Raw genomic sequence first — 21,718 nt, 5'->3', positions numbered from 1 at the left:
GAGCTGACCTTGACATGTCAATGGTCTGATTCAGTGTAAGGGGAGTATTAAGAGTAAAGATACAGAGAAATAGTGATTAGTGGTGCATTTCTAATGCATGTGTACATAGCAAAGCAGACATACTTCATAATGGCTTTTTCCACACAAAGCATTTAAAATGTTTTGCAAACTCTTTGAAAACAATACTTTTCTTGGATGATTGTCTGCACAGCCCTAAAAATAAAACATTTCAAATAAAAGTGATTATTTTCTTTTTTAAAAAAAAAGCACGTATGTGCGTCTTAGATGCTACAGAGACTCGATATCTGAAGCCTTGCTGATTCTGATGTTGAATCTACGTAGCTTTAAATCTACAACGCACAACATTTTTAAAAAGGAAAAATTGCACATTCATGTAATCTGCAGGCAAAAAATGAATTTATTAGTATACAGCAAAGAAAGAAATGGAGGGAAGCGGCGATTCCAGAAACTTTATCAAGTGGCAGACAGCCACAGAATCTATGAAGAAGCAGAAGGCAGTGGACAGCAGAGAAACAAAAGTAGCAGAGTCAGAGTGTGTGTAGAGCTTCAAAATTTGGACAGGAGAAACAAAATGTTTCTGTTTCTCTGTGCAAGCCAGCAGAAAATGTTTTGGGGGAACAAGATCGAAACATTTTGAGGGTAACATAAAATGTTTTCAAAATGTTTTTTGGGAAAACCATGCGGACCTCCTGGAGGAAACGTTTTATTTTCTTGCCTTAAAATGTTTTATTTTGGCTGTGCTGAAAGGGGCAATGTTTGTGATAGTGACATCTATGTAGGAAAAATGAGTGCCATAGATGAAGCAGCCCACATTTTTCAACAATGGCCACCCTCCGCCTTGGAGTCAGCTGTTTTAAACTTAGTTTTGGTGAAATCATTCTAATATACACATGAACAATATACCTAAGGATTACTCCATTAGCTCTTCATTTCTGACAACATACCACATACCACACATACTTCAGAGTCATACAAGATGTGAAGTCCCTGTTGCAGCCATCTCTACTCACACCATTCCTTTCCATTTCCTTCCTTTCCCCAGGGAAAATAGGCTCCAACCAATGAGTTGCCTGACTCGCTTCCGAGCCTTCTTCACAGCTCCCATGGTCATCTTCCACCTCAATATTCTGTCCTACTTCAGCTTCCTCTGTCTCTTTGCCTATGTGTTGATGGTTGATTTTCAGCCAGTCCCATCCTGGCTGGAGTATGTCATCTATTTCTGGCTCTTCTCCCTGGTGTGTGAGGAAACGCGTCAGGTATTGGCTGGGCCAAGCATGTAAGATTCACTGGTAATAGTGCCATTGAGAAAGAGTGCACTCTGACTTCTGTGGACTGTTGTCTTAGACTTAGTGCCTTCCTAAACTATTGTTTCATTATGTAGGAAATTTGTCATTGTTCGTAAGTTACTGGAGCTAAATCTCACTGTCTTAGTTACCATTTGTTGCATTTTTCTAGGAATAAACTGTAGTCTTCATTCAATGAAAATTCTATTTTCCCTCCACTTAGTATATTGTTTTTGATTTACAAGGGCATCTATTGGTCAGTACCTATGACATCACTAGAGGACCTCAACACACTGATCCTCTCTCTCTCTCTCTCTTGCCTGTGTCACTTTCAGGGTTTTATATTGTTTATTTTTTACTTTTTTACAATGCAATCCCTAAGCACTGTTCAGTCCACTGATTTCAATCCACTGTTTAAGAGTGCACTGGTACAGATCCTGTATCAGAACACTCACTGGTGAGTTCCCTGCCATTGTGAAATATGGTCTCGAGGTCTTCTCATTGATTACTCCTGAGGAGTGTCAATGATGGCAAGCATTACTGCCAATTCTATATGTTCTGAGTCAATAGATATCATTCAATCTCAAAAGTACACAATCTTTTTTATGAATATGAATTGGATCATTTTGATTTCTAGGACCTTTTGAAGCTGTGATTCTCATATTTGTCTGGAATCTCTAAATATTACTGCAGTAACATCTCCATGGACTAACTGAGTTTAGTTCAGCATAAGCTTTTGTATGTGAAGCACTACTTCAGATACTGGAGTGGAATTCTTTTTACTTGAAGTCATTTCTTTGTGACTGCCTCAGACTGACATTCATAGATTTAGGATTTTTCATACTTGATGGGAAGAGACAAAAAAAGCCAGTGATTCATTACATTTTAGTGGGCATTCTGTTTTACCGTTTTGATACATATCCAGCTTGTATTTAAAATCCTGGCAATCTGAAGTCTCAGCAGAAGTTAAGGCAAACATACATGTTCTCCAGTTTTTCTAGGATGGATTCTGCTTCTGCTTTATTTGATGGAAATGTGTAATATGGTCCTGTCAATCATTGTAGTCGGGGGGGGGGGGGCACTGAACAATACATTTCTGTTTAGAAAACCCTAATAACAAGGACTTTATTGACACAGCGCAAACATTCCTCTTCTCTCAGCTTTTTTATGATCCTGATGGGTTTGGCTTCCTGAAAATGGTTTCCCTGTACCTCAATGATTTCTGGAACAAATTGGATCTTTGTGCCATCCTGATCTTTACGGCTGGACTGACGTGCAGGTGAGTTATTGTGCAACAGTATCAAAGTACTTTTTGTGAGAAGTGAAGAGAACAGGGCATATTCTGGTGTCACAGCTGTGTGTTTCGATGTTTTGTTTCCCTTGATGGACTCCCCTGTCAGTTGGCGGGGACTGGAATAGTTGATGAAGTCACCCAGTTATTTTGCTTCTTCCATGACTCTTTTATAGAAAATCTCAGTTCAGTTCCTCCTTATTCCTGGACTGCAAGTACTTGTGGGCAGAGGTGGGATCCAGCAGGTTCTCACAGGTTCCCAAGAGTAGGTTACTAATTATTTGTGTGTGCCGAGAGGGGGTTACTAATTGGTGATTTTGCCACGTGATTTTTGCCTTAGTTACTCCCCTCCTCTCAGCAGTAGAGCGCAGAACTTGAAGCAGTCTAGCAGGAGGTGCACCGGCGTGCGTGGCAGCCTGCGCCTGTATGCATTCGTTTCCCGCCCAAGGACTGGTGCAGCAGCTGCGTCCTTGCCACAGCCCCGCCCAGAAATGCCCCGCCCCCAGAATGCCCGCCCACGCCCCTGTCGTGCCCCGCCCAGCCCCATTGGCGCTACGCCACAGTTTGAATCCCACCACCATGGAACCTTTTACTAAAATTTTTGGATCCCACCACTGCTTGTGGGCCATTTTCGTCTTTGGGCTGCTGGGCTACACATGCCTTAGGTTCCTGAGTTATTGGGGCAACAGCATTTGCACATTCTCCTTTTCTCCTTTGCGGATTGCTGCAGAGGGAATGGTGAGGCAGAAATCTGCATCCCTTGGAAAGTAAACCTTTTCATGTTTGGAAATGGATGGATGGATGGATGGATGGATGGATGGATGGATGGATGGATGGATGGATGGATGGATGGATGGATGGATGGATGGATGGATGGATGGATGGATGGATGGATGGATGGATGGATGGATGGATGGATGGATGGATGGATGGATGGATGGATGGATGGATGGATGGATGGATGGATGGATGGATGGATGGATGGATGGATGGATGGATGGATGGGTGGGTGGGTGGGTGGGTGGGTGCTTTTCTACATAGCTGCTTTTCTACATTGCAGAATTCAAGGCAGCTTACAATGTAAATTACATACCTAAAAGACCACAATTTGAAATCTCAATCAGGAGTTGCCAACAAATAAAAACCAAATTAGTCAAATGCAATCCTAAATAAAGCTGTCTTAACTGCTTCCTAAAAATTGAAAGTGAAGGGCCCAGTCGCACCTTCCTTCATTGGGCTGCCACTGAAAAGCCCCTCTCGTATACTCACTAGAAGAGCTTCTTTGGTTGGTGGAGTGATTAAGAGGGCATCTTTCTTTGATTCTGATTCCCGGGCAGGAACACATGGGTGAAGATGGTTCTTTGGGTACTCCAGTCCCAAGCCAAGTACATCTTTCAATGTCAAAAGCAACACCTTGAATGGGGCTTGGAAGCAGAGGGCCGTGTAATAGTGTAAGATAAGGATCACATGATCTGGTAACTGAAGCTGGCAATTTAGCCACAGCTTTGTGCATTGGCTGCAACTTTCAAACATTATTCAAAGTAGAGCAAATTGCAATGGGCCAGTCTAGATATAACTAAGGCATGGGTCACTATGGCGAGATCAGATTGAGCCAGGATCAGGTGCAGTTGGTGCACCAGCCAAAAGCACTCTGAACCACAACATCTGTTGGATTTTCGAAGGTGTTTGCTTTTCATGTGGAATGTAACCCCATCCAAGTCAGGGGTGATCTCGAGTCCCTCATCAGTCTTTCTACTACCTGTGTCTTGTCAGGATTAAGTTTATGCAGTTTCTTCTGAATATAGAAGAGCCTTGAATGGCGAACAAATATGCTTTTCATTTCCTTCCTCTGTCCTAAGATGGATCACAGCCACTTTCTATCCTGGAAGAATCATATTGTCTTTGGCTTTTATTATCTTCTGTCTGCGCTTGATGCACATTTTCACAGTCAGTAAAACTTTAGGACCCAAAATCATCATAGTGAAGAGAATGGTGAGTTGCCCTTGCTACTGATAATTTCATTTGGGGAAGCTCCACTGTAGTTGCATGCAATCTCTGCCTTTCATTTCCTGCAGAGGGTGCTAGAACTATGACAACAACCACTGTCTGGGCCAGTATGATTTCATTCTTGTTTTCTCTTATGGATCTGCAGATGAAGGACGTCTTTTTCTTCCTCTTCCTTTTGGCTGTCTGGGTTGTGTCCTTTGGGGTGGCCAAGCAAGCCATACTGATCCATAATGAGAACCGTGTGGACTGGATCTTTCGAGGAGTTGTTTACCATTCTTACTTGACAATATTTGGGCAGATACCTTCCTACATTGATGGTACAAAATCATTTTGTACTTTAAGCTACCAAGGGATATTTTTGAAACTTTCAGCTTTAAGGGCATATAAAAAAGATGGCCCAGAGCCTAAGTGGGTGGGAAGGGTCTTGAACTAATTTCATAGCGCACAAAAACATGACAGATGAAGCAGTAGTGCAACTGAGTGATAGCTGAGTGGGCCTTTGATCATCATGATAATGGCAGTGCTCTGCAAATTCTGTTGTGATATTCCAGAATTCTTGACGACCTTATCCACTGTTATATTTTCCAATGGGATGGCATCTATTCTTTCTTTTTCTCAGCTTGCACAGTGTGTTGTGCCATTTGTGTTGGTCTTGATGAAAAGTTATTATATGATTTCCAGTATTGGATTTGACTATGGGTTGAAAAGGCTACCTATTGTTTTGTTTTTATTTGTTTTTTTAAAGAATCATGGTGTTACCATACGTTGAGAAAATTAACCAGGGAGCTGCCTGGGTTAAGCTGGTTATGATCTGATTAAATGTCACATGAAGTGTACACACACATGCACACACGCACACTAAGATTTCTTTCTTAGGCGCTGGTCGGCTGCATCATTATGCTTCTCAGCTCTTATTTTCAGAGTGCTGCTATAAATAGCACTCTGAGCTGCTATGGATCCCCAGGAGATGAACCCTTCTGATTTGTCTCCAGCAATAGTTTTGGAAGCAGCATATTTCTTAAGAGAGGAAGGAACGTGAGTGACACTGTGAATCAGCCTGTACACCACCACCTTTCCAGTCAGTGCAAGCAGGACTGAGTCATTCATTGCACCTCTCTGAAAACCACTAATGATCCTAAACTCTAATAACAGAACCTGTTGTTATCTATTATAGAACTGGGAAATCGGAACACTCCAAACAAGCAGTATAAGGATTAGCCTTCCTTCTGTTGCTGGAATAACTTAGCTTTCACCAGTTTCCGTTTTTTTTTTGTAATGGCAGGAGTGAACTTCAACCTGGATCAGTGCAGCCCAAATGGGACTGACCCGTACAAGCCCAAGTGCCCTGAGAACAATGAGGCCAATCAACAGCCCGTCTTCCCTGAATGGCTGACTGTCATCTTGCTCTGCTTGTACCTGCTCTTCACCAACATTCTCCTCCTCAATCTCCTCATTGCTATGTTCAAGTGAGTGCAGTGTTTCATGTCCTCTCCTGCTGTTCCCATCGTCCTGCTTCCCCTTCAAGAACGGAGTGTTCTAAAGATGACAAGAGAAGAAAAGGCGAAAGCAATGCATTGCTGCTCCTGAAACTGCTCGATTGCTTCTGATGACCTTAAGCGCAGGATGCCGAAAGTGCTTTTAGGGTTGGATTAAATGAGATGCTGAGGACATCACCTGAACACGACACAGATAATATTATGGGGAGGTCATGGGCATTTCTCTCTTATGGAAGGGGTTATCCATGACTGAGGGCAATAAAAAAAGCTGGGCCTACAACTGAGAGGAGCCCTTCTACCAGTTGTGGTTCAGATTTTTTTGGAACTCTGAGGCATTGCTAAAATCTTTGGGGAAAATGAGCCCTTTTGAACAAAGTTTGGAAAGCTTCTGCAAACCCTTATTTAGCCCAGGACTAGAGCAGAGCCAGGCCTATGAGAATAAACGTTGCCATGGTAAATCCCACTTTCTATAAACTGAGAACATGAGAACAGCCATGCTGGTTGAAATTTATTCTCCATGTCTTTCAACACCCTGTTCCACACAGTGGCTGTCCAGGTGCTCCTGGAAGACCTGCAAGCTGGACACAGCAGTCAAAACATCTTCCTGTGATTGCCATCCTGTATTCAGGATGAGACCTACGCGTTTTGCCAAAATATTTCTTCAGGGGAATCTGTTAGTCTTGCAGTGTGAAGGATGACAGACACGGGTTGCAGGTCCGGCGGGGGAGAGGCGTCCAGCGTTCTCTCTTGAGTGCCTTCTCCCTTCACCTTTTATTATGAAGCTTATCAGGGTAAAAGACAATGGGACCAGCGGGGGATTACAGGCAAGGGTTGCGCCACCGTGGTCAGCGAAGGCATGTACTTGCAGGAGCCAGAGAGTCTGTGAGTCAGCAGTTTCTGCCCAAATACACATTAGTCCGGAGGAGAGGGTGAGTACATGAATGACCCGTGAGCTCGGCATGTCGGGCTGAGAGGGGACTCCCGGCCAGGAGTGTGCTCACTGGGCGGGGCGTCTCCCCCCGTCCAGGCTTCCCTACAGCAGTGATTTTCCTAAAAGAGTACAAAATCAGATCTTGAACATAGAAATGTTCTAAATAGATAAATAAATCTCAGTGCTGCACTATCTATTTTGAGATACAGCAACCGAATATAATATTCCACATACAGCAATACCATAATTCTATGCAAGGGCATTATGATGTTGGTCATTTAGTTTACTTACTACTTCATTTACCTCCTACCTTTCTCCTCAATGGTGGCTGATGCTGTTTCCCTCTCCTCCATTTTATCCTCACAACAACTCTGTGAGGTAGGTTAAGCTGAATGTGTGTGACTGCTGAAGGTCACCAGCAAACTACCACGGCAGAGCAGGGATTGACACCTGGGTCGCCCGAATCCTGGTCCAATACTTCAACTTCAACCCTTTCTTAATAATTCCTAGTGTAGAATTTGTCCTTTTCATTGCTGCTGCAGGCGGAGTCAATATTTCAGCAATACTCTGACTTTCTCCAGTAATCTCAGTGGGAATGTGGCTCTGCAAGACTTTGCCCATCCACTCCTGCTGCCAGGATGTTTAGGGGAGGGCTACCACTTGCCCTTCATACAGGTGAGATATTTAGATTGCAAGCAGTGTGTATGAGGCCAGGGGAGCTCATTCTTCTTGTCTCTCCCTATCCTAGCTACACATTCCAACAGGTACAGGAGCACACGGATCAGATCTGGAAGTTCCAGCGCCATGACCTGATTGAGGAGTACCACGGCAGGCCTCCTGCTCCACCACCCTTCATCCTCTTTAACCACCTGCAGCTTTTTGTCAAGCGGGTGCTTCTCCGGAAGCCAGCCATGCGTCGCAAGCAGCTCAGTAAGAACCTTTGTTGTGTGGGGTCTCATGGAAACAGTGCTGGCGATCACTTTGGCCCGTGGGATAGAGTGTGATCACATGGTAATTTATGCCCTTGTGGTGGTGATGGCGCACTTACCGAAAGAATGGGAGCAAGATAAAAGGGGGAAAGTGATTCTGCATCTGGATGATATTTCATCCTTTTTGGTGGGAATAACACCCTCCCAACCCCAGGGTCAGAAGTTCCACTCTGACAGGGCAGCTTCCTTAGTTACAAAATTATCTGTATTAGGCTTTTCTCATCTTCTTCCCTTCCCCCACCCAACTAGTTGGGTGCACAGGTAACAAAACTGCTCTATATTTGTGTGTGCTGCTTAATAGTTCACTCTGCAGTTTCTGCCTTTGAACTGCCTGTGGCACCGGATGAGCGGCCCAATTTGCTCACCACCTCCCAAAAAGCACAGTGGGGGATGCCCAAAAGGCCCCCTGGCAGAAACAGACATCAGGTACAGAGCGGTGCCCTGAACACAATCAAGCACAGAGGCTGCAAGACTTGATTGACTCAAAGAAGAACTCATGTGCAAGCAGAGCAGGAGAATATACCTCTGTCTACACATGGCCCTTTTTGTCACTTTGCTGGCTAGACCCTCCAACCATTTCATCTGCTTCCCTTTTCCTATTCATTCCCTCATCTGCTTGATTTGGCCTGCAGAAGAGAAGCTTGAGAAGAATGAAGAGGCATCCCTCTTGTCTTGGGAGATGTACCTGAAGGAAAACTATTTGCAGCACCAACAGTGCCAGCAGAAACAGAACACTGAACAGATGATCCAGGACATTGCCAATAGGTGAGGGCTGCTTTTCCTATAAGTTATCCATCACCAAGATCAGGTGAACTGGCTGACCAGCTCCCTAGCACCATGACAGCATCACTCAAAAGAGCTCAGGAGGGTTTAATGACTCTGCTGGTTCATACCTTGCCACCACTCCGAGTCCTTCACTATAACTCCTACACTGCCCCAGGCAGCCCACACTCCAGTTCAGCCGTGCAGTGGAAGCTGAGGGATGGGTGCTCCTGAGTGCAACAACAGGAGGACTTCCTGAATGGGCCAGCCCCAAAAAGAAAGCTGAGAAAACCTGGCAGAATCTGATGCCTTGACCATGCATTAAGCCTAAATTTCTTTTTCAGGATGGATGTCGTAGCAGAACAACTGGACCTCGCTCAGGTGAAAAGGACAGGGCTGGTGGAACAGAGGCTAGCCCATCTGGAGGAGCAGGTAAGGCAGATTTCCAAGGTTGCCACTCACGTTAGTCCAGTTAGGGAAACCTGAAAGCCCATATGGAGGGTGAGTTCAGTCTGGGAGGAAGGCAACTCAGTCTGAGAGCCGGAATGCGTAGGGAGCCAACTGGGGTCACATGACCCTATCTTGTGACCCATCCTACCTGCTGCATTACTTAATGTGCTTCTGTACAAAGAAGACACTCTCCAGATCCCTACATTAAGTACCAAACAGACAGTAAGTAAAACAAGTTTTCTGTCCACATGCTTAACCAGCACTTGTGTTAAGAGATGACTCTCCAAGGGAAGCCCCATTTGGATGATCTACCAGCTTTAGAAAATGTTTCCTGAACAGCACCTTCCCCAAATAAAATGCGTGCCCAAGTTTTTTCATGGAATTCAGAGTCCCTCAACAACTATCTTCTTCCTTCTTCTCCTGTAGTGGTTGGTTAAAGAGATACTAACTGGTTTGATTTGATCTCTAGATGTTCCAGTCTACAAAGGCACTGCAATGGATTGTTAATTCACTTTCTAGTAGCGGGTTTGGATTGGAGGACGATGCTCCCATTATGGGTATGTCTGATTGCAAACATGCAAGTATCTGGGGCACTTCTTAAAGGTACTTCAATTCCAGAACCTGGTACTTAAATACAAAAAACATACCTCTCATTGCTTCCACAACTTACATGTGTATCACTTTCTGCTTTCCCTCTGGGGGACAAAACAGTCATGATGAAGGTGTCAGATTTTTGCCTGTTTAAAGGTTTTTGTTTGCACAGAGATTCTCCCCTTGCAAGGTGTTGCTAGCCAAGCCAATCTGCCATTTTGCCTGTTCACCATTTCCTTGTTGTTTCTGTGCAACTTTCATTTGAGGAGGTTGCCAATTTTTTGTCAATGTTCAGTGTTATTTTTTACTCACCTCTTATCCTTTTGTAATGGTGGCCCAAAGAGTGGGAGGAACTGCTGTGGTGTGGGCAGGGAAAGACAGGGAAAGGCAAGAAAACCTGAAGAAAGCTAAACACATGCTGATCTCCTTCACTTTCCCTGTGAATTAAGAGGAAAAGTCATATTTTCTGATCTTTCAGAAACCATGGGGATTCTCTGATCTGAAGGTGAGGTGACTGCCAAGGGGGGAAATGTGTGAATAACCAAGAATCAAACCCAAAGGGAATTTATGCTTAATGTGAAGAAGACTACAAGTGTAACTTTTGTTTTTTAAAAAACAAGTCCTTGCCATGCAACGATTTAAGGGAAAAGGCACATCTTCTGTAGGGGGAGAGGCTAGAAACTTATTTTTTAAAAGAATGAAAGCTGGGAATTCAGAAAACCTATAACACTTATAGTTGACAACAGTGTGTAGATGAAATAACATTCTAATGCTATTTTTTTCTAATTGTCAAAGCCCTTGTGGCCCATGGGAGGGGAAGTGGCCACTTTTAGGGGAACTGGGACAGGGATACTGCAGAGGAATATGTCACGTAGAAGCCTTGTTGATGCTACACTTTATATGGCATCAAGGAAACCATGAAAACCCATCCCTGTGTGGAAGCCACCAGAAAATAAGACCCCTGAACTCAGCTCCAGGACTCCATAGAGTTCCCAATCATGACACAGCAAGTCAGGCTTCTCTATGAACCCACTATGAAGGCTGCTCACATTGGAGAGCAGCCAGCTTTTCCTTGCAAAGGGCTTTAGAACTGAACCGCCCCTTTAAGGGGTGACTGGTCCAAGAAATGCAGCAACAAGAGATCATGTGGGAGTGCTAGTCCCAAGACTTACCACTATGAAGGGTCCTTCTGTGGGTTTCTACCTCCCTATGCACTTGTGCCTGATAGCCAAATATCACCAGGTTGACTCTGTCTAATAATCTGTTCTACCTGCGGACACATCTGCACTTATTATCTAAGAATTGCCAAGCTAATGCTTAACAAGCTCATTGCTGTCAGCCAGCATTCAGATGCTTAGGAAGGCTCAGAAGAAGAGCTTAATGCAGTTGATTATGTGGCCTATGCAGAAGGTATTGTGTTTGTCCTAGTCCCCAGCAGAGCGCCCAAGATGGAGGACCATGAAGAGGAGGTCTCAGAAACTTTTCAAGTTCTGTACCATGTGAGGGCCAGGAACCTTTTGTATCCCAGTTCCACTGCTGTCCGCTTTCCAGTGCCTGATGAGAAGGTGCCATGGGAGGTAAGAGCTTAAGGGAACAAGAGAAAAAAATGGAAAGGAAAGAATAACCATGATTTGCAATTGCAGTGACTTAAATGTTGCTGCATAACAGTTTATCCATATCTGCATACCTGCATCCATATCCATAACCTGCATAACAGTTTATCCATATCTAGGAAACAATAGACCTCTTCTAGAGGAGGAGGAAGCATAGGCAGAGGCATGGGGTAGGGGGGACAAACATCCTGGCTGCAGGCGGGGGGGCGGAGAATCCCTCCCCCACCCCTCCCCTCAGGCCACCCCTATGGCCCGGAGCAGGCTGCTCTTTCAACTTTTAAAGATAAGTGAGGCATGTTGGGGGTGGGGTGCGGGTGCCATTTTGCCCCGGGTGCCAGTCCCCCCCCCTGAACTGGGAGGAAGGCATTTCCATGTGACTCATTCTTCCACTTACTCTAAGGGGAAGGGCCTCAAAGTCCTCAGACAGCCAAACCTTTCTTCAGGAGGTGGCCCCTACCTCGGGTCCTTCTCACAACCCTCATGCAACTTCAGTGACCAGGATTCTTCGTGGAAAATCATGCCAGTGATCATACAGTATGTGGCTAAAAACCCAAACATGTAAGTTAGAAAACAGATCTGTCCTCGTCCAAAGGAACTCAGATCTAAACTTTAACCTTGAAGTAGCTGCCATTGGCACGAGAAAAGAACCCTGATGAAACTAGCCCCAGCAGTTTTCACCAGGAATACGTGGCACTAAACAGTGCCAGGGACTGTCACAGACAAGAATTGGGAACCAAGAATAGTCATGTTTTGGGGACAAGGCTGTTCCCCCCTCTCAAGTAGCTGTTGAGTTTTCAGATACATTGTGTGGTTAAAATGTGGACAGTCACAGCTATGTTTTGTAAATCTAAAATATGCCTTTACCAGCCTCTTTTCCTGGTAGGTGGAGTTTGACATCTACAATCCCCTCTTCTATAGTGAGGAAAGGAAAGAGACCGATCCGCCCGAGTCCTCAAGAGAGTACGTATGCCCTCTGTGTCTCTCACTGTAGTGAGGTCTGTCTACTGGTTTCTTCTGTGGTGTTTTTCACTCACTCGCCCTTCTCCTGATTGTCTTTTATCCTTCTGCCTTCTGCCTTTGACTCTATTTTCAGTGAGCTCAGTGAGACTTTGCTTCTCTTTCAGCACTCTGGAGAATCTTTCCAAGATAAACTTCAACAGTATGGATGGGGAGATCAACAGACAGAGTTTCCATGGCACCTACATTGTTCAGGATGGCCTGCCACTGTGAGTCTGGTGGCATAGATGGGAATCTCCATTGTGGTATCTTATGTTCTGTGTTTAGCTTTGCTTTGGATAGAAACTGGGTGTCACAAGGGGCCACAGTCAGTGCTGGCCTACACATGGACACCATGGAAAAGCAATTTCAAGAAGGAAAATGCACCACCTTCATCTCATTCAGATTTACAGAGGCAGATGGGATAGACAGTCCCTCATGACAATGCACAGTAGATTGGCTGTGATCAAAACACACCTGTTTAATTTCAGACAAAGAAGTTCAAGTCAAGGGAATGTGATTCAAAAAACATCTAGAATTACAAGTAATGACAATTTGTATTATGAGCCTGGACAACTTCATCAGCATCACTAAATATGGAATCACCTCACTAGGCATAGTTTCCTATTGCTGTCATTGTTATCCTTTAGAACCCAAGCTACGGCTGTCTTATTTTCCAGAGCATTTAAGTCAGTGGTTCTCAACCTTCCTAATGCTGCAATCCTTTAATACAGTTCCTCATGTTGTGGTGATCCCCAACCCTAACATCCATTTTACAGATGGAGAACACTGATGCAGAGAGTCTTAGGCACCCCCTGTGAAAGGATCATTCGACCCCCAAAGGGGTCATGACCCACAGGTTGAGAACCACTAATTTAAGTGGAATTAATATTGCTTTTACCAGCTCTTTATTTCTGCAATTTTGTGTAATGTGGGCTTTACTACTTTTATTATTCCTATATTCATATTATTATTTTTAATTGAATTTCCAAGCTGCTTTGAAAGCCAATATAGTACAAAGATGAGATTGATATCTTTTAATGGCAGTAATAAGTAAATGTTTTGAATGCAACCAGTTCAAATAATGGTGCTTCTATTTATAGGAGCTCATTTATCAAAAGACCTTGGGGGGGAAAAAACCTTCTGTCTAAGATCTTGGGGAGTCAAAAATGGTGATGATGCATACAGCCAAGCTAGACTTGACAACAGGAGTTCTGTGAATGGACATTTTTAAAGTGACAGTATTAGGAATGGAAGGGGGTAAAGGGGGGGGGGCTATCACTTCCCCCCATTTTGTTTTGATCTCAGTCCCCTCTATGCACACAGAGCTGCTATATGCAATTGTATAAAATCACAGGAGATCCATTTACAGATCTCCCATTGTCATATCTCATTTGGCCCTTAGTATGAATTTGCATATATTTATTTATAAACCATTTTTCTCCCCCCCCCAAAAATAACCCCCAAAGTGGCTTAGAACATTGCTTTTCCCCTCCTCCATTTTATCATCACAACAATCGTGTTAGATAGGTTAGGGTGACAGAATGCGATTGGATCAAGATCACCTGGCAAAATTCCACAATCTAGTGCTATTAGTCTTACTGGTTATTATACCATCAACTTTCCTAGACAGTGTCATACTGTGGATGGACTGAGAGCTTAGAAAGTGTGTACTTGGTCTCATGGTAGCAGTAGAGTCACCCAGTGGTCAGTTTCCAAAAAACATAAAAGATGCTGGGACCCTGTCCCATGCCCTAATGTTGACACTGTGATTTTTCAGTGGCAAGTGACAGATACTCTACACATTCTCAGAGATTGTCTCATCTTGGTGTACTGGAGCTCCTAGTGAGTTCCAGGTTAAATTAAGTTCCTGCTGGTCATGACTTGTGCTGAACACCCTGTGATTTTTCCTCTACTTGTTATCAGCCCTTTAAAAAAAGATGTTTGCTTGGGGTTAACACATAGCCAGGACACCAGCCCACAACAGGACTAACATGGCTCTTTTTCTTACAGGAATCCCATGGGAAGGACTGGCTTGAGGGGCCAGGGGATTCTTCGGTTCTTTGGACCAAATCATGACCTTCACCCTGTTGTAACACGGTGAGTAGAATATGAAGACTCTTACTCATCCCGTTAAGGCAGTCTGCTACTCTTAAAATGTCTGTTCTGCTTAGGACAATTCTGAGGACCTTGAAAGAAGCAGAAAATGAAATGGTGAAATGATTTCTACTAGTTTTTTTTTTCTTCAAAATCCAGAGTGATTGGCTTTGTTGCTCTTGAGCACCAAGAACAATTTTATCTGGGTCATTTTCTGAGAAATTGGATGAGTTTTTCCTCATCATTTATACCCATCTAGAGATTAGAACCAGCCTGCCTTTTACAGAGTGAACCTTATGAAGTACTCTGCCTGTTTTTACAGCACTTTTTAGCCTGAGCTGATGGCTGCAGCACAGCAAGAGCTGTATCCATGACAACAGCAGAGCAAGAAAAGGAATACGGGCATCCCTGAGATCTGGCTAGCTTCCTTGCTCCAGGAGACTTTCTGTAGCTTCCAAAAGTCAGAGTTTTTGTCACTCCATTTGAAACCTGATAACTGATCTGTGTCAGAGAAGTTGTGTTGGAGATTGAGAATATTACCACAGGTGCAGGAGAATCTGTTAAAGTACCAAATGCTCATCCCTATCATGTAATCTTTCTCTCTGTCTTTTATAGCTGGAGGAGGAATCTGGATGGATCCATTGCTAGGAAAAGCTTAAAGAAAATGCTGGAAATCTTAGTTGTTAAATTTCCCTTGTCAGATCACTGGGCTTTACCTGGGGTAAGTGGTTGTGAGACTCTCAACTTAGTCTGGATTTGAAGAGGCTGGAAGATGCATTCAGGCAGCATAATTAAGTGGCAGTAATAGCTGACAGAAGCAGTCAAAACACCCATGATGGTGCTCCTCAAAAATCTGCTGAAGGAAAAGGATGCAGAACTGGCTGCCAACGAACAGCTTGCAGAATGAGGCTTGGAGCAGGAGTGCCTGCCTGTTAGAGATGGGCTCGGAGCAGAATTGGCTCAACAAAGCAAGCTACTTTACTGGAAAGCTGGCAAATCTCTCTGTTCTTCTGAGCCAAATTTCAAAGTCTTAGAATGATTGAAAAAGTCCACGGCACTCCCAGTGACATCAGCAGCAGCCACACACAGGCTTTCCCCAAAACCTCCTGTTGAAGATAGATCACTGCAGGCCACAATAGCTCATCTTCTGAATCCAGGAAATAAAACTCTAGCAGTGCCCCTAAGGCCCACATCAAACCACCCTTCTTCCTTGATCCTGTGCTAATGAAGTGAAGGGATGTTTTGTATTAGGTGCGTCATTCCGCCATCATTCTTTCATGTTTTTCCTCATTTGAGCCCAGTTTCTAGAATGTGATTTTGTCACCCAGAGCCTCACTGTCTCTTAATAATTCAAATTAAAAGCTCCAGCATTCCATCTCTGTTTGAATCTGTAGCACGCTTTGAGATGGCAGCCATGATCCGAGATCAGGCTTTCTTGCATCTTGCTGGAAAGTGGACAAGCAAGCCGCTTCAGGAGACTCTTAGCCCCATGTCTTGATCATCACATGTGAATAGCCTTCACTGGTAATTACACAGAGTAACATTTTCATTCTTTTCAGGGATCTCTGGAGCCAGGAGAAGCATTGCCACAGAAGCTGAAATGGATCCTGAGACGGGAGTTCTGGCCACAGTTTCAGAAACTGCTGAATCAGGGCACAGAGGTATTGATTTGGGTACAGGCTGGGATTTGGCAAAAAGCAGAGGGGCACTATGTGCACACTTGTCTGAACACTGTTGTTTCCTTTTTCAAAATGTAGAGTGAATGATGGAGAAATGTCATCAGCGAAGCTTTGGTGCGCAGTGTGCTAGATGGGCACACGATTTAGCTGTGAATCAAATGTTTTATAAACTAAAAATGCCTGGACTCACTGCAGAGATCATCAGTAATTTGCAATTCCCAGTAGTCACTATGTATACTTCTCCTCTGCCGGGCCATTTTTGCAGATACTGAAGCAATTTTGAAACTGGAAAATGCACATTCTTTTGCAGAATTGCATACTCATCACTCACCTCATCATGTTTCCCATCCATAATTTTCTTACCTGAGATCTACACGGATTAGAGGCAGGAGGAGGATGGGAGAAAAGAATCAGGATAGAAGAGGTTGTTAAGGGAAATGAGAAAGAAATGATAGGATAGGCTTGCATTTGAACCTGTGGCTCTAGGAAGTGGCTCAAATTGTCTTCTGTTATGTTAACCAATTGCAGTGAGCATTTGAGGGGCAGCTCTATCTGGAACCTGGAAAAGCAATATTCGGACCTTATGAATTTTTTAAACAAAGATTACATGGTGCATGACTATTCAGGGAGGCAGATTGAAAGAACCTTTGATTCTCAGGCACAGACAATGTGAAAAAAACTCTGCATACCATCATACCATTTCTTACTTCTTTCGAATCCAACAAAATCCCCCTTTTCCTACAGAAAAATATAACCCCCCTCCCATTTATCCATAGCTTCTTTTCCCTTATGTTTCATTTTAGATTGTTATCTCTTTGGACAGTGACCTTTCTGTTTCTGCTTTGAAGAGCCTCATGCATATTGAAGATGCTGCATGGATGGATAAAAACTGCCATTCCATCAAGCCCAATAGTAGGAGCTCTCCAAGGTCTCAGTTAGGGACCCTTTCTTAGTCCTGTCATTGTAACCCTTTTAATTGGAACAGACTGTGGATTGAACCTCAGATTTGCTGCTTCATGAACCTTACCAAATAAGAAGAACTTCATTTTATACCCCACTTTTCTCTACTGAAAGGAGTTCAAAGCGGCTTACAATCACCTCCCCCCCATCTTGTGAGGCAGGTAGGACTGAGAGAGTTCTGAGAGAACTCTTACTAGCCCAAGGTCACCCAGTAGGTATAACTTAGAGAAGCAGGAAATCAAATCTGGTTCTCCAGATTGGAGTCTCAGCTCTGAAATATTACACTATGTTATAGCTTCCCATCTGGCTTCTAAGTAATGGATGTAGAGAAGTGTTTCTGAGCAACTAACTCATCTAGAATATAATTAGCCATCACAAGAAGGCTGGATATAAGAAGGATCAGACATGGGAAGTTCCAATTGCTTTGACTGTTTCACCCACATCAGACACACATATACACACTAACAGTCCAAGGATTTCCTAGATTCTTGGGCATTTCAGTTGATCCCTGTTTTCTAGCAAAGCCCCAAAACATTTCACAGCCCCCTCCACCATCCCCACCTTAAGAAAGAGCAGCTTTAGAACCCCAATGGGTTTACAAGTCCTTTTGGAAGGCTTCGTCCTCACTGGCTTCTCTCTTTCCACCTCCATGTATCCCACACTCTTCCAGGTTTATAAAGGATATATGGATGATCCCAGGAATACAGACAATGCCTGGATAGAGACCTCGGCCATCAATGTGCATTTTGAAGACCAGAATGATGTGGAGATGAAGCGTTTGAATTCGGTACATGTTTGTAGTGACACTTTTGATCTTAATGGGGATTTCCTTTAGTTGCATATTCTCTGATGAAACCATCCAATGAATGCCACATTTTTTTTCAATGTGGCTACGTGACTTTTGAAAGAGCCCTGTGGCACAGAGTGGTATGCTGCAGTACTTCAGTCCAAGAAATCAGTTTCAGGTAGCCAGCTCAAGCTTGACTCAGCCTTCCATCCTTCTGAGGTTGGTAAAATGAGTACCCAGCTTGCTGGAGGTAAAATGTAGCCAACTGGGGAAGGCAATGGCAAACCACCCTGTCAACAAAGTCTGCCTAGTAAACATTATGATGTGATGTCACCCCATGAATCAGTAATGACCAGGTGCTTGCAAAAGGACTACCTTTACCTTTTTTACATGACTTTGACTGTAAAGAGGGAGAAGGATAGTTTTGTGGACCCTGGATGTGGGTATCAAGCTGGAGGGAAAATGACAGAAGGCTTTAAGAAGCACATGGATTATATGGAAACAAAAGTCACTTGGGAAAAGAGAAGAAATAGTTCCAAGAGTAGAAGTGTGAAAAGGTTGTATATGAGATAGACAGAGAGTGGGTGAACATTATGTAATGATTGCAGAGAATGCTGTAAGAAGAGGCACATTCAGTGTATGTATTGCTGAGATTTGGGTACATGAGCAAGGGGAGTTTATCTCAGCTGCTGCCAGCTAGGTTTTCAGTACAGCAGCAGTTATGCCCTGGAGGCTGGGGTGGTGGTAGCATTGCCTTGGTCTGTCATGATTACATCACCCTACCCAAGATGGCTGGTACCAAGTCCACCGGATTTGGAGAACTCGTTCCTGGCACTGGACTCCTAACACAGGATTGAGATTCTGGTGATGTACCATCCACCTCACTGCCTGGCAATCTCCCTGTCTGAACTGGTATTAGTGTTGGTACTGGAGTTCCTCACACTGTTGGATGTGGAAAGACTTCACCTTCCACTCTGAAATTTTGCTGCCTAGAGCAGTTCAGTATTTCATGGCCCCCATGACAGCCATGGGTCTTGGGGTGTGTGTGTGTGTGTTTAATGGGTCAATGAAACTGGTGCAAGCTCACACCAACATGTTTTGCCAAATGCAAGGGTGGAATGGGCAAAATGGGAGGCAGGTGTGCACCCAACCTGGAAGGGAAGCTGGCCATCTGAGCTGCATTGGCATCCAGGAGGATGCTGGCACAGCATGAGGTGTTCCTGGGTTTTCCCAAGGTGGAGCTAATGTTAATCAGCTTCCACACGGGCATTGCTGTTGGGAACACAGTGCCCAGTACCTTGAAGTTACACCACCCAAAAGGGTACCGTAACTTAATTAAGTCCTATGGAGGGTTTTCTGGCAGTGGGTTTTTTCCCATGCCTTCCTACACTGCCAGAAAGCCCTCTGGGGGTAGCATGGTACTGTGGCAGCAGTGCCGTCCCCAGCCTTCTTGTGCTTTAGATGGGGCTGCCCCTCTCAACTGACACCAACTCTGATTTCCAGACCAGTTCATATCCTAGATTTGGTATTCTGGGAAGATCAGCTTAATTACAATCTGGAAGTGACTCCATTGTCATGGACGGATCACCCTGCAGTTGGGTTTAGATTTAAGGAATTGTAGAATCTCTACAGGGATAGTGGATCAATTACAATGAGCAGTCTCTGGGAATATGGCCAGTCTCAGCTTAAGCTTTTACATTCACTCTGCTCTCTGGCTAGATGTTCTGATATAATCTATCTGCATCATTGGAACGGTGTCTTCTTCCCCATGGTTTGTGGACTCAGAAGAGTGTTAAAGTGCAGCTCAGAATAACCTCTGTTCTCATCTGTCTGTTGTTTTTTCCTATCAGTTTCTCCAAGGTTGTGATCTTGAAGTCGCTGTCCGGTGGCAAGTTGTGGACAAGAGGATTCCCCTTTATACAAACCACAAGGAGATCCTGAAAAAAGCATCTGACCTATTGGGGGCTTACTATTGACGACGATGCAGCCAACATCCCCCCCCCCCCTTCCTCTCTTTCCATACAAAACAAATGAGTGGCTTCTTCCTGGTTCTTCTCACGGGCCATATTTCCTGTGCAACTCACTCTGGACTTAGAAGTCAGATTTACCTTGGCTCACTCAAAGGTTGGGATTTGCATTTGAAAAAGGAAGGGGTAGGACTTTGTGTCAGCTGGATCAGAGGCACCGAAACAACAGATTCTGTTTCTAGCTGTGCTACAGGATGTGTTGTAGACTGTGATTAACATGCCTGAAGCTCTTTTGTGGCATTCGGCATCCACAAACAATCCAGAGTCAGCACAGAATCACTGTTCCAAGGCTTGTGGCGAGGGGCCAGTGACAGTGCCTTCAAGATGCATGCCCTGTCATCAAGCCTGCCTTTGGAAAGTCATGAACCCTCTTGTCCTGGCATGCTGCTGAGCTGAGAATTTCAGGAAACCATCTCCAAAGTTGGCAAGAATGACTTCAAAGACAGAGCCATGAGGCTGAGAGAATGAGGCTCTGTTGCTTTGCTTTAGTTAAGGGACCTGATGCGGCTGGAGATTCCTCCTGACCCCGGGTTTCTAGGCTGGCCAAGAGTTTTATCTGAAGCTCCAGAGCTTTGTCAAGGCGAGAGTGACTTTTGCTTCATGCCTCACCCTGCTGAGCTAGACCATATGCAGGTGCAGAGAACTGCTAAAACCCGAAGGCTCTTATGGACTGGCACTGCTTGAGTTACACTGCAGAACATTTTACAAAGGAGGTCATTCATTTATGGTGCCTGCAATGTTGATATCTCCTTCATCATTTGTCCTTTTCATTTATTCAGGTGCATTCCTTTGCCTCACAGGTGTTAGCATGTTGAGTTTTGCACAGAACCTGAGCTCAGTCTTTGATCCGAACAAGGTTGCCTTTTCCATTTCTTATTTCTATTTTGACTCAGACCAGTATCCATCTCATGTAGTATTTATTTCTAATCATAACTTTCTAGAGCTCGCAAGTAATATGTTCGATGGAAGCAGCACTTCCAATTGTTAGGTCTCAGCATCTGGCAATCAGATATACAATGCAGGTGAAGCTGAAACATGACGGTCTATCAATGCTGTTAGCTAAAACAGACTATTTTTAGAATTTATAGTTTTGATTTTAGCAACAAATACAACTGTCCTCCAGAAATGTATCTAATCCCCCTGTTAAATTATTGGCCAGACCAGTTTAAAAAGTACACAGCTCTAGCTGTCAATTGATGTATTGTCTTTCACACTCACAACGCTTTGCATTGCCTACAGTGTGCTTTTATCTGGTTGTCTCCTTGCAGCGTTCTGTATTTATAGGTGCATCCTATGTCCATAGGCACTTGCTTATGCTGGAAGGAATAGTCTGACCTTCAGGAGATGTCTACTCTTGTCCTACATCTTCCATAAAAAGATGGCTAAATAAATTATTCTTGCACAACAATTGTACAATATTTTGTGATTTCTGTTACCATCCATACTTGAAATTGTTGAGGGTTCATTTAGCAGATCTGTGTAGTTTCACAAAGTATGATCAACTAAACTAAGCTTAAAAAATCAAGACGTTTGAGGAGCTGTAGAAGGAATGAGGCCAAAAATCTGCTGCAACATGGAAGATTTCTGATTTCAGGGTTATTTATTCTAGTGCTAGATCAAGGGTTTAACAGCTCCATTAAAATGTTTAACTTAGAATTATGTCCCACTGTATTCAGCACAACTTACTCCCAATTACATATAAACAAAGGTTGCACGTTCCTGAGGACAATTAAAAAGT

At 44.0% G+C, this 21,718-nt stretch overlaps 1 protein-coding gene across 3 annotated transcripts in view; it reads left to right on the top strand.

Annotated features, from left to right (window-relative positions):
* Positions 1–21,162, top strand: part of TRPM2 (transient receptor potential cation channel subfamily M member 2) — a 47,137-nt gene extending 25,975 nt beyond the window's left edge. The window contains exons 17-33 of one of the 3 annotated variants that reach the window (XM_048506386.1): positions 1,064–1,277; positions 2,465–2,583; positions 4,455–4,587; positions 4,748–4,919; positions 5,885–6,068; positions 7,778–7,959; positions 8,651–8,783; positions 9,125–9,212; positions 9,700–9,787; positions 11,250–11,398; positions 12,318–12,394; positions 12,559–12,660; positions 14,444–14,530; positions 15,143–15,248; positions 16,087–16,188; positions 17,837–17,953; positions 19,804–21,162. In XM_048506386.1, coding sequence (XP_048362343.1) covers positions 1,064–1,277; positions 2,465–2,583; positions 4,455–4,587; positions 4,748–4,919; positions 5,885–6,068; positions 7,778–7,959; positions 8,651–8,783; positions 9,125–9,212; positions 9,700–9,787; positions 11,250–11,398; positions 12,318–12,394; positions 12,559–12,660; positions 14,444–14,530; positions 15,143–15,248; positions 16,087–16,188; positions 17,837–17,953; positions 19,804–19,929 — 2,179 coding nt within the window. In that variant the 3' untranslated portion in view covers positions 19,930–21,162. Of the gene's footprint in view, positions 1–1,063; positions 1,278–2,464; positions 2,584–4,454; positions 4,588–4,747; positions 4,920–5,884; positions 6,069–7,777; positions 7,960–8,650; positions 8,784–9,124; positions 9,213–9,699; positions 9,788–11,249; positions 11,399–12,317; positions 12,395–12,558; positions 12,661–14,443; positions 14,531–15,142; positions 15,249–16,086; positions 16,189–17,836; positions 17,954–19,803 lie in introns of those variants that run through there. The other 2 variants (XM_048506387.1, XR_007245299.1) reach the window with 2 other exon arrangements.
* The last annotated feature ends 556 nt before the right edge of the window (positions 21,163–21,718 follow it).

This window comes from Sphaerodactylus townsendi, linkage group LG08 (genome assembly GCF_021028975.2).
Source record: "Sphaerodactylus townsendi isolate TG3544 linkage group LG08, MPM_Stown_v2.3, whole genome shotgun sequence".
Classification (NCBI taxonomy): domain Eukaryota; kingdom Metazoa; phylum Chordata; class Lepidosauria; order Squamata; family Sphaerodactylidae; genus Sphaerodactylus; species Sphaerodactylus townsendi.
The sequence above is the reverse complement of the archived record's forward strand: the minus strand, read 5'-3'. Positions and strand labels throughout refer to the sequence as shown.